This window comes from Calidris pugnax, unplaced genomic scaffold (genome assembly GCF_001431845.1).
Source record: "Calidris pugnax isolate Ruff unplaced genomic scaffold, ASM143184v1 scaffold101, whole genome shotgun sequence".
Classification (NCBI taxonomy): domain Eukaryota; kingdom Metazoa; phylum Chordata; class Aves; order Charadriiformes; family Scolopacidae; genus Calidris; species Calidris pugnax.
The window spans coordinates 427,838-440,562 of NW_015090815.1; the positions used below are offsets into that span (position 1 = coordinate 427,838).

Consider the following 12,725-nt stretch of genomic DNA (forward strand, 5'->3'; position numbering starts at 1 on the left):
GTCTCAGGGAGGATGGATTCTCTGGGATATTTTAGCTGCTAAAGTGCAGCTTTACAGGCAATTTTCCTGTGACTACATGTGAACTTTGACAAATTGGACAGATTTTCACAGTAACACGAAAAAGCATGTCCTTCACCTGAAGTGTAACTTTTGAAGGCCACCTTTCGATGCATGAGATTTGAGAACTGTTTCAAGAGAAGGTCACCAACATTAAAGAGTGTATTTGTTCTCTAGTCCTCTTTTGGAAAAGGCTGACCTGTTTTGACTGGAACAAACACTGTTAGACACAAACTGTAAAGATGAGGACATTTGTTTAAAGCTTGGCAAGGCAATAATAGTGTCATCTTACAGGAACTGGTATTTTAAGAGGCAGTGCTATCAATTTTGTTACAGTCATTGTTAATTACTGTGATTCTATAAAAAGAATTTTATCTGGAAAAGCAGAGTAAATTGCCATCATTATAATTGAAGTGTGACACAACAGGATGGAAGAACTGAGTATATTTTTAAGGGGTCTGGGAAGTGATTTTTTGTGCCTGTATGTAGTAGACAGACAAGCTGTTGGCTGTTGAGTTGGCCTTTAAAAAAAAGAAAAAATAGTTACCACCTGTGGTGTTATGGCGGCAGATCCCTTTAATGTATTTTCTCACATTTCTTGGGTATGTTTTAATTATGTTGTTGCTCAGAATGCTTTCCAAGATGGATGTAGATCCATAGTTTGGTTGATGTCACGCATCTACACAGGTAATTGTGAACCTGTACTTGAAAATTATGGGGATGTTTTTGCCAAGAGTAGGAGGATAGAAATGACTAGCTTACCTCAACTAGGTCTTCTAAGCATCACTTAACTTTCACATCACCCTGTCACTATCAGCTGTGGCTGTCAACTCTGTCGAGCTGAGAAATTCCATCAGCCCATCTCTTCTATTCTAGCACCTCTCCTGCTTTCTCTGAGGGCCAGCTGCTTTTTAAAGGAATGTACCAGGATTACCATCTTTTGCTGAAAGGAAAATTTTTGTCCTTTAAAATGCATATTTCAAAGTTGAAGAATGTCCACAAAGTTTAAATAAGCGTATGCTACTCTAGACAGTGACATGGTAATACAGATCTTCACTGTCATTAAAAGGTAAATTGGTAAAGTTTGCGGGCATCCTGATTTGGATTCACTTGTATTGCATGGTGAATAAAGCAAAAATCCTGTGGGTCTGTTGTATGGTTTTCTGTTTTCTCTTGATTGCTTACACCTTAAATTCAATTAACATTGTTGATGAGTGCTGCAAGAGTAAATGACAATTAAATGACAGGATGAGAACTGATGCCCAGAGACCACAGAGCAAAGGTAGAAGGACAGCAGCATATGTGTTCGTTGTAAGCTGATAGAGCCTTTATGTGTGAAAAGAACACATAAACCTTATTTTCAGATTATGTGATTGCAAGGTGGATGAGCAGCAGTGTTGGCACCAAAGTGGTTTGCTGTTGGTGGTACAGCATTACTAGCAGTTTCCGATACAATCTCTTTCACCTGATTTAGTCTCAAAAACATTCAACCTTCACTTGATTTATCAGTGGGTTTTGCTGCTGCAGTGTCTGCCAGCTTGCTTCATCCCTTCATTGCTTTTTTTTTTTTTTTTTCATGTTGGAAATTAGTTTACAAGTTTACTTGAGGGAACCTTGCAATTTTGTTGTGTGCGTGCTTAGTATATTTTTGAATGGGAATTAATACAAATCTTATAATAGGCATCAGAGATCTAGCCAGAATTAAATTTCCTGTCCTTAAAAATGTTTTTTAAATGTTCTAGATATTATTCATATTCTAATTATTCTTAGAAGTCTAGTAGTTCATTATTTTGAGTTGCTTTTTAGTGTAAGTTAATGCATAAAAAACTAATAGAAAGACTCCTGCTTTGACATGCTGCCTGCATCGTAGAGTTGTTTTCTGTACACACTGACATATTTTTTATTTACACAGTTTTCCTCCTCTTGAATACTGAAATGGACACTGGCTGCTACAGGACAGGAGTAGCATATTGCAGTCTTTTTGCAGGAGAGTCTGGCTTTAATAGGAAGATGTCTCATTATTTTTAACCTCCATCTGTACTTGTGTCTGAAGAGCATTGGGAACAATACACAATGCGTAATTTTATATCTAAAACATAATGAAAGAGGCACTCATTTCATATGGCAGCTATCTTCTGTGTATCTGTTAGAATAATATATTGTAGTGCCTTTTGAAGCATATTTGCTCAATTCTTCCAATGCTTTGTTCCAGTTCAATAGGCAAAGAGGTTTCAGCAGGTTTGTGACTTGCCTTTTGCTTAGGGATCTACAGCCGTAGCGGAAAGAACCTCTGAAGATGCCTATGTGTTGTCATAGAATCATGGAATCGTCTAGGTTGGAAGGGACCTTTAAGATCATCTAGTCCAACCATCAGCCTAACTAAGCTAACTAAAAAAACCCCAGCCAACCAACCAACCATCCAAAAAACCAAAAAGCTACGAACAAAAAACCCAGCACACCCCCCACATCACTAACCCATGTCTCTAATCACTATGTCAACCCGCCTTTTAAATAACTCCAGGGATGGTGCCTCAACCGCTTCCCTGGGCGGCCCATTCCAAGGCTTCATAACCCTTTCTGTGAAGAAATTTTTCCTAATATCCAATCTGAACCTCCCCTGGGGCAACTTGAGGCCATTTCCTCTTTTCCTAATGGTCACATGTGCTATTTTTCTGTATTTCTTCTTCAGTAACATATGACACTTTCAAGTAGGAGCAGCAAGGAGAAATTTCACAAATAAAAAAAAGTACTTGGTTAAAAGTTCACCCCACTCACGTTGGCCTGAACATCAGCCTGAGGAGATAGAGATGCAGCTAATGTGATCCATGTAGTCCCTCCAGCAGAGCAGCCTACAGCAGAAGGGCTAGTAAAGTCTTTCTTGCAGGGATGTGAGGCACTGTGCACCTCCTTCATGCCAGACTGTCTTCTTTTTTCTTTTTTTTTTTTTTACTTAATGAAAACTAGAATAAGGGCCATTTGTTCAAACTAGACGAGACTGTCATGAGATTGGAATTGACTGTAAAGAAGATAATTCAGCTAAGCCCACATTGGAACGATTTGGTGCTTTTTCTGTTCTTGCTCTAGCTCACAAATTCTTTTGAAATTTGTTAAGAAACTTCCTCCTAGAAATCTTTCAAAACTGATCAGTGACCTATATATCTTTGTTGCATTGTGTGCACTACGACCAGAGTGGAAGCTGAGAAGCTGACTGATTCTGTGCATTTTTTAGGTGTGCAGCTTTAAAATTAATTACTTGGGATTAAAAATAATGATCCCTCTGCAGAATATATCCTGTGGTGAGAAGGGAAGTCTATGCTCATTGTGGTCTTACCTAGGATATAGAGTTTTCACTGAATTGAATTTCGTCATATTAGGCTTGCTGTAGGAAAGCAAAGCTATTTGCTCAAAGTAAATTTTTTCCAATGGGTGAACTGGAAAATAGCGAAGGACCATGTTTCTGAGGAGGAAATTTCTGCGCATTTATCACTGCAGAACCAAGTGCTGAATTTGTGTCTCTGTGCTGGAATTGTTAGTGATGTTTTGCACACAGGAAGTCCTGCTGTGTGGGAAGTGGATGAGAAGCATAAGGGACATTGTGCTCTGAGGCCAAATTTTTTAAATTGCTATAGAAGATGTGTAGATGGAAACAGAAGTTGCAGGGAAGGGAAGCAGAACTTCTGCAGTTTGTACAGGCGGTAAGACACATCTGAGTGTGTTTGTTCAGAAGACATGATGAGGGGGAAAAACCCATGCGTGTTTTCTCACTAGCAATGCCTTTCCATGAGAGCTCAGAGACTGAACCCAATTGTTTATGAGAGGAAGCTGGCATGCTGTCAGAGAGCACCCTCGTGTCTCTGGAGTGGGACAAGTCACAGAATTTTGCAGATAGGTTTTTTGGCTCTGAAGCACAGCAAATTACTTGCTTTCACAAATTTGTGTCACTGACTAGATTGTGCGTGCTTTGGTGTCTCGGAGATTAAACATGGCAGCAAAGGTGCAGAGTTACATTAACAGTATTACATGGGTGCAAACTGCCATGACGTGCTGTCTTCAAGAGTAGAATTCTCCCAAGCAGAGATGTCCTCCTAGAGTGACAGTGAGAAGGGGCGAACGCTGCATGTGAGGAGCAGCATGGGAGATGATGAGTGCTGGTGCATGGTAGCCCCAGAGGACGCCTCAACTGCTACATACTGAGCAAAGCAGATGTTTTCATAGCTATATTTTTTAGAAGAATGATGGGAATATCGCAGCCTTTGCATATAGTAGGAAATCCAAGAGTATCAGCAGCAGTTGTACATTAGGGTGAATATGAGCAGCATGAGGCTGAGTTCCTCTGGTACTGCTGAGAAAAGCATCCAGGTCACTGAAATATCATATAATGGGTGATTCTTTTATCTAGGGCCACAGTGGAGATTTGTCATTTTTCACAAAGTGAGAACAAGAGATAGTCAAGAATTGCAAGACGAATTAATTGTGCTAGGATGATCCGAGGACTGTAATTAAAGTTCAAGCTTAATGTACTTGCTGTGCCTGAAAGTACCGTCTTTTCTAGTGCTGCTAGTGAAAAGTTCTTATTCCTGCATGTCTCCTGGGAGTTGATAGTAGTAGTTGCTTTTCATAGAATCATAGAATGCTTTGGGTTGGAAGATCATTGAGTTCCACCCCCCTGCCCTGGGCAGGGACACCTCCCACCAGACCAGGTTGCTCCAAGCCCCATCCAGCCTGGCCTTGAACCCCTCCAGGGATGGGGCAGCCACAGCTTCTCTGGGCAACCTGGGCCAGGCTCTCACCACCCTCGCAGTAAACAATTTCTTTCTAGTATCTAATCTAAATCTCCCCTCTTTCAGTTTAAAACCATTACCCCTCGTCCTATCATTACACTCCCTCATAAAGAGTCCCTCCCCATCTCTTTGTTGATTTTGACAGACAGCTGTGAAATGCTGCTTTTGGGCATGTTGGAATAGACTTTTTCAGAACTCTCCAAGCCTTCTTGAGGTAAATTCAGGGCTGATCTGAAAGTCACAAGGCTTTGTCAATGGAGTGTCAGGCTTGAGCTGATGCTGTAAGCCCTGCAGGGAGCAAAGCACTGATTTAGTGATGCTGCTCAGGTTTTGTGTAAGAGTTGGCTGCAGTCCATCTGGCTTGGCTTCCTCATGGAGAGAGAGTACTTTAGAACCCAGCTCATCTGGGAACAGCAAAAAGCTCCTTGACCAACACAAGCAATAAGGCAGCTTGGCAGAAGTTTGTAATACATGAGAGCATCCCCTTGTTGGAGGAGAAATCTGTCATGGTTATTCAAGCAAAAATACAGTGTGTTTTCTTTAGGTATGCAAATATGCTTATTAGCCCTTGATGGAGAAGTGCTGAGTGTTGGTACTTTTAGTGGCTCAGGTCATGAACTTCTGTACAAGCCACAGAAACAATCATTTTGGATGTCATTAATTAATGAAGTATGCCATCAATTCCTCTGCCCTGTTTTTTACTGCTAGAATTTGCTGTAATGGAATGTGCAAACATGTGACAGAACAAACACCTGCCCATTCAAATGCATATAATATTTTGTCCACAGTGTTTTAAAAAAAACATTTTAGCATCATTTGCTGCTGTGCTCCATCAAAACTCTTTAGGGAAATGAATTAAAAATGCTGCCATCTGTTTTTCTTAGATTGAATACTAAGGATAAAAGAAGAATGCCAGCAGTTTTGAAGCAGCATTATATAATTTTTATTTTAAAAATACATGCTAGGACACAGTAAGTGCTAGTATGTTGCTCCCACTTGTGTGAATTGTTGTAATGCTTTTTCAGCCATGTTTTAGGCTTTTTTAGCTTAAAAGAAAACAAGTCTGTGTGAAATCTGTGGGTGATAATCACCAGATGGAGATGGCATTTACTGGGAGAATTATTTTGTTGTAAAAGTAACGCCAGGCACAGCAGCCCCTGACTTCTCACTGAGCTTCAGCAGCAGCTGCATTGGCAGCCTCAAAGGTGAAGTCAGGATTGTCTCAGGCTGATGCTGACAGATTCCCTGGAATCTTTTTCTTTGTGTTATATATGAATTTCTGTGTTTTGTCTTTGAATTAGTGGAGTTCATCCAAAGTTCTATCCCCTTCGAGTGAGAAGTTCCCCAAAAGAGGAGGTGTATTGGTTGTTTGTTCTGAAAGGGGATGTTTCCGGAAAAACAACCACCAAGCATCATCAGTTCATATTTCATTTTGCTTTTAAAGTATTCAGTGGGGGAAGAAACAGCTTTCCTATTTCAGACAATTTTATTTAGTTATTTATTTATTTCCTGTTTTGCCCTTTTTTCAGCAACAAAAGAATGTTTTCACAAAGACAGGCAATCTTACCGGTAAGAGACCTGATAGAAGAGCACACGGGGTAATTCTTTTACTTTCACCAGTTATGCTTGGTTTCTCACAATTCTCATTGTGGAATTGCTTCTTATTTCTGCAGTGTAAAATCAGTGCACTTAAAATGATTTTGCTTTGTGTGCTATATTATTTACTGTATTTCACTAGGACTAATGGCGAAAACAGCCATCTCACTGTGCAGGTGATGTTGTGTAGTTCTTGTACTGCATGGCAGATATTGGATATTCAGGCTGTAGAAGGGGAGAATTGGATATTAGAGAAGATAAGAGTGGGGGAAGGGACTGAAGAGGAAAGACAGTATTTGCAATGGCCTCAGGGCAAGCTGCTGTCAATGTACTGTTTAAGCTTTAATGACCCATATACAGATTTTAGCAACAAAGTCATGGCCAACTAGAGGAATTAAAGGCCTCAGGTGATGGTCTGAATAGCAAAAGCTGACAGAGGTCATAAATCCCGTTACAGTTCGACATAGGCTCTGCTAGTTGGTGTTGGTGTGTTCCCAGTCTCTCTGCACAGATGGCCATTTGACAAGGTTTGAGGGAAGAGCTGGTAAAAGCTCCATTACTGCGGGTGAAATCTTCTTGGGGCTCCCGCAGGTTAAAAGTTCATGTATCTCACAGAAGGTACCTTTTGGAACAGTTGTTCTGATTATATGTTTGTATCCATCTCTTTTTCAGTAGCAATTTTTCATTGTTATCCTTTAAAAAAACCCCGATGTAGCCAAACTCCCTGAGCTTTTACACCAACAGATTCTCCAAATTCTAAGATGAGGATCCTATGAAAATTATGCGTGGCACTTCCATTGAGAAAAAAGGAGATTCCTCTGAGCTGACTCTCTGAGAAGCATGACTTGTGGAGAGCAGGCCAAAGCAAGATCTTTTGAAACAATTTCTTCTCACTTCTTCGGTCAGGTTAAAGAGTTGCCTCATTCCTGGTCATGGAGCTTGCTTGCAGTTTTGCAATCCTGTCATCAAGATATCTGTGATACACTTGCTTTGAAGCTATTGTGTGTTATTTTTCCCTTTGATATCTACCTTCTGCCTAGTGTGAACTTCCAAGTTTTGCTGCTGAGGGTGCTTGTAGAGGAACACCGATTCAGCCAGATGCCATGTTGCTATTGTGTTGCTTCCTAGAGTCACCAGCTTGTCAGATCAATCTCTTAAAGACCAGTATGAGAGGTGATATGGACTTACCCCGATTCAAAGCAAGACGGCCTCTGGAGTTCCCCTTGGCTGTCCTGTTGAGGGTGCTCCATCAAGCCGAGGTAACAGTGCTGTGGAAGCTCTCTGGCTTCCATTGTGCACAGTAGCGTTATGAGACACGTTTGGTGTTTCATTATTTTCTTTTGACAAAAGAAGAAAGGTGACAGAAGAAAGTTCCATGTTGTTCAGTACAGAAATATGCCACTCATTTGCATGTCTTTGTGTCTGTTATTTACTTTGCTGTGGTGACTGATCGTCCTGCTCAGATGTATGAGATGACAAGACACCAATGACAGAATGACATTGGTAACAACACGTGACTTGTCAGCATATATTGCTGAAATATGCCATGTCTTGTGGAACATTGGATATGTAATATGGTATGAACATTAAATATGCATTATGCTGTAAAAGAAATTTAGTGAAAAAGATCACCTGGAGGTTTGCTAGATGAGTTTTTATTTGTCAGTGGTCTGAAAATTTGAGCTAGTGCCATTAAAAAAAATGGTGAGAAAATACCGTATATTTATTCTCGTGAACTAATACAAATGATTCCATCAAACCTGTGTTATGTTTGAGAGAAAGGAGAATTATTGCTTAAAACACTGTTCTTAGGATAGATGTTTAGAAAGCAGCTCTGTTGTGTTGGGTAGGAAATATGGTGTTTTGAAACAACACACTCTACTATTATCTGAGACAAAAAAATTGCCTTTGAGTGTAGAAGCGAATTTGATGAGATGTGAGTGATTGATTCACTTAGAGGAGGCTGTGTAAGGAAAGCATCTCTAGCCACACCTCATTTTTGCCTCAAAGTGAGGTTGAGTTTGACCAACAAGGTGGTCAAACACTTAAAATACACCGTACGTGTAGAACTCATGGACACAGAAGATACTAAAGTACAGCTATTGATTGTCATGATATGAAACTCAGGTGTCAAAAAAATAATCCACGGCAATGAAAAAAAAGCCAAATAATGTAAAATATTTCAATCCCTTTTAAGATAATGTATATGTTTTGCTTTACAGCTTCTCTTTTGAAAGGACTGAAACATGCCAACATTGTGCTGCTTCATGACATCATTCACACCAAGGAGACCTTGACACTTGTGTTTGAATATGTGGTGAGTAAAGTAACCAATGTTTTGAAACAACACACTTTACTATTATCTGAGACAAAAAATTTGCCTTTGAGTGTGGAAGTGAAATTGATATCTGGTTGATGAGATGTGAGTGATTGATTCGTTTAGAGGAGGCTGTGTAAGGAAAGCATGTCTAGCCACACCTCATTTATGGTCCAGAATTTGATGGAAAGGTTCTCTTTACCATCAGTGACCTACAGATCAGGCCAGAATAACCCTTTACTTACTTCAGGAGAGTGGAGGCTGTAAGAGATGATGCTTTTGTAGTGGAGTGGGCTAATGTGGAAGGCTGGACTAGAGCATATTCAGATATGGAGAAGTGGATACTGGGGCTTTTATGCTGGATCTTATGCTGTCAGTTGACTTTTCAAAACTGGTTCCTTAGTTTGCTTCCTAATTTTTTTATTGGAGCTTTTTCTTTACTGATGTGATCGGTAGCTCACCTATTGGTGAGGGTCATGTAGTTAAGAAGAACAAGACTGAAATGCTCAACAGGTAGTTCCTTCATGAAAAATGCGTAGCAAGTTTAAATGGCTTTTTTGTGACTGATTTGTGCATAGCCTCTTCTTACAAGCAATGTCAGTAAAAAAGAAGACTGACGCATGCAATTTAGAATTTTGTATTATTACTTTATTTGCTGTGACTAGTGTTTTACCTACTAATTAAGACTTCAATTTACATAGTACATGGTGTAATGATCTAACTGTTCAGAGAATTGCTTTCCAAAGTCTTGGGCTTGGCCTCCTAACTAATCTTTTTAGTTTTTCTAAGACAAATGTATGGCATTTATGTAGAACTGCTTCCTCATTTAGCTGTGGATTTATGCAATGTACTATCATAATTAACCTTCCAGTTTTCACAGATGGGTCCAGGAACGTGTAATTTAAAAGAAACAAATGAGTTTAGAGAAGGTTAGATTCTCAGTGTAATATGTGTTACTGTGCTGTAGTCAGTAAGTGTGTTTATAAAGTACAGTGATTACTAATTTTATTCTTAGTACACCTCTGCATAAGACAGGTGGAGTTGTTTTGTGTGTTTCTTGTGAGCGTGCCTTAATTTTCACATGATAGTGCACAGAGTGTCTTGTCTGGAGAAGCCATTCACTGTGTCTATTTGCACAGAAATGCTGCAGTGCAATGCTGTGGGTATTCAGCTCCAGGAGCCTGCATGCAGTACGGATTTTTTTACCTCAGGTACAGGAACATTACAGAAAATTTAATTCCTGTTCTTAAAATTGGTGATTCTGCCGCTCCTGATTTATACACTGAATTAGCATAGGAAAATCCTTGATATTTAAGTCAGTGTAGACTTATTTGCATAACCTCACATGAATTTTGCAGTGCCTTTTATCAGTGGCTGTATTTAGCTGATTGAGAACTGATTGAGAAATGAGATATACAGAATATGTTTCTCCCTAAAATAGTTGGTTTTGCCTGTTATATTAATGTAAAATTTCTGTATTTGACATTCACTAGTGTTTAGGGACTGTGGCTCCCGGTCAGGTGTTATGTCACGTCGGTGCCGGTGATAAGTGTGGGCTTCATGCAGCAGCTCGTTCTCCTGGCTTCACTTCGCTGCTTGTTTTTCAGCAGGGCACTGTTTGGATCGAGCCTCTGGTGTTTGCACCTTTTTATTCCCTTGGTGTTTGGTAGCTATCGGAACTGTTTCAGGACCTCATTTAGTAGCGGTTTCTAGCAACTGATCCAAGGAGTGGTTTAGTATTTTGGTGGGTGGGCAGACAGAGTCTCTCAGGTGGTGTCTTTCATGTATGAATGGTAGAGAAAATGGTTTCCAAATAGTTAACTGGGGTACAAGACCTGAAAATAAAAATGTGAATTTTTAACGTATTTTGCATATGGTATCTGAGACTGCAGTGATTTCCAAACGAAAAAGGTCTCTTCATCTTTACAGTCCAATGGTGGAGTATGACTCTGCATGTCAGTTTTGTTCCCCTCCTCTCCAGGCTGGTCTCAGGTGTTAGTTTATGCGACCTGGTGGGTATGCCAGCTGTCGTGCCAGTGCCACCAGTATAGCCAGCTTTGCCCAAGGAAACGATGAGTGTTACAGGTGAGATCTCAGACATATTGAGAGATCTTTGAAGAGGGGTTCACATCTGTTTGATCGGAAATGGTTATTAGCTGCTACAATTTGTTTCATCACTTGTTTGTCTAAAAGGAATACGACTGTATTTTGAAACAATTGCTGAAAGGCAATCCTAACCATTACATACTGCTACAGGCTTGGTAGAATGATAATGAGGTTTTTAGTATTATGCATAATTATGTAAGTCTATTATTATCAATAAATGAACCAGCAACTTGTCCTATTTCTGGCATATAAAAGTGAGCTTGTAAAGCAATACTTTACATTATGCTTTCAATATTTATGAACAAGATTTGAAACAAGAACACCTACATTTGTAATTGGAAGTATGAGTAATGAGAAATATTATTTCTGCCTTACCAGTGAAAAAGCTCCAGACTAATAGTGTAATTTAAAACCAAGCATTTTCAATTACCTTGCCTATTTTAGTCTTTGTATATGTTTTTCCTTCTTAAAAATTACTTTCCATTAAAGAAGAATGTTAAATTCTCATTGCTTCCTTACAGCAGCTAAAATAGGTTGTTATACAATGAATTGGCGTAATAAAGTTCATTAGTTACATATTCCTTCGATTTCCTGTGAGTTTCTTATTTTAATGCTGATTGGAAATTGAGATATATATTGTTTATCAGGATTCAGAGTTACAGAGCTGGAGTTTCAAAACCTGAGATTTGTCATGAGACATCTTAGAAAAGTATTATGCAAGGAAATGGTCAAGACTCATTACCTAAAAGGATCAAAAATTTTTGCATTGAAAATTTTGAATTTCTTACAACTTTTGATAATTTGCATTGAACTATTACTTGTTTCCTGTTTTTATTTATTTTATTAGGGAACGCGTTGAAACTAAAGGTAGAATGGCATTGCTTGTTTGTGAAAACAAACAAAGAAGCCACATTATTTTAGTGAATAAGAGAGCAGGGAATCAGTAGAGTTCCAGAGCTGCTTTTGACCTCTGATCACTAGGAGCGTTCAGCGGTGCTTAATGCTGGAGGAAATTGAGGAAACTGGGCACAAGAAGGAAGGAGTGGTCTTGCCAATTCTTGATCAAGAATGAAACTTATTTGGAGGCTGCATTACCTTACTTTGATGTGAGAGTGAAATTTCTTTCTGTTTGAGGTCAAGGTGGTTGTCCAGCCAGAATAAGCAAGGACTGAAAGCCAGTGAAGCTCTGCAACCAGTCAGATGCCTCCTGCCACCCTCTTGGCAGACACCCCTGCTTGCCATGAACGTGCTTCAGCCACCCCAGGAAGGAGCAGATACGTTGGAGGTTCCCAGCATGGGAGCAGCTGAATTTAGTAGTTTCCATTTGCTTTGAGCGGAGAAGGAACCATTCCCCTGTTGGTTAAACCACTGCCTTGTGCCCCAGGCTTGGCCAAGTTACACTACTTAAATTGCGGTCAAAATGATGACAGAAGAAGGCTGAGGGGAGATAGAGAGAGAGGAAATCCCCTGCTCTGGAGAAGAGGCAGTAAGGGAATACTGCTCTTGGGAAAGCCTTGTTTTTGAGTTCTAATGAGCAGGTCAGAGACAGGAGCTGCTGATGCCCAAGTATGGACTGGAAATGCAAACAAAATCAGCTTCGGGAGGCAGCGATTCAGAAGGGATTTCAAGAGGAAATTGTTTGGTGCTTTGCTGAGAGGTAAAGGCTGTACCAGACATAGGAATCAGCAGGAAAGAGGGAATGAAAAATTGTATTTTAAATCTAAATAAAAATACTCCTGCTAGACCAATAAGTTTACACTAGTAAACAGGTTTGGTGGGCGGAGGAAAGACATTACTCAGTTTGCCTCATCATCCGGACTTTGCAGGATCTCACAAAGTTTGGGTGGGCTTCTATGGAGGGTGCATAC

At 39.9% G+C, this 12,725-nt stretch overlaps 1 protein-coding gene across 4 annotated transcripts in view; it reads left to right on the forward strand.

The window, feature by feature from the left end:
- Positions 1-12,725, forward strand: part of CDK14 (cyclin-dependent kinase 14) — a 323,677-nt gene that overhangs the window by 123,269 nt on the left and 187,683 nt on the right. For all 4 annotated transcript variants that reach the window (XR_001411694.1, XM_014939683.1, XM_014939682.1 and 1 more), the window contains exon 5: positions 8,657-8,751. Coding sequence is in view for 3 of the 4 variants with exons in the window: in XM_014939683.1 (XP_014795169.1) it covers positions 8,657-8,751 (95 nt within the window). In the remaining variant the exon portion in view is untranslated. The remainder of the gene's footprint in view (positions 1-8,656; positions 8,752-12,725) is intronic.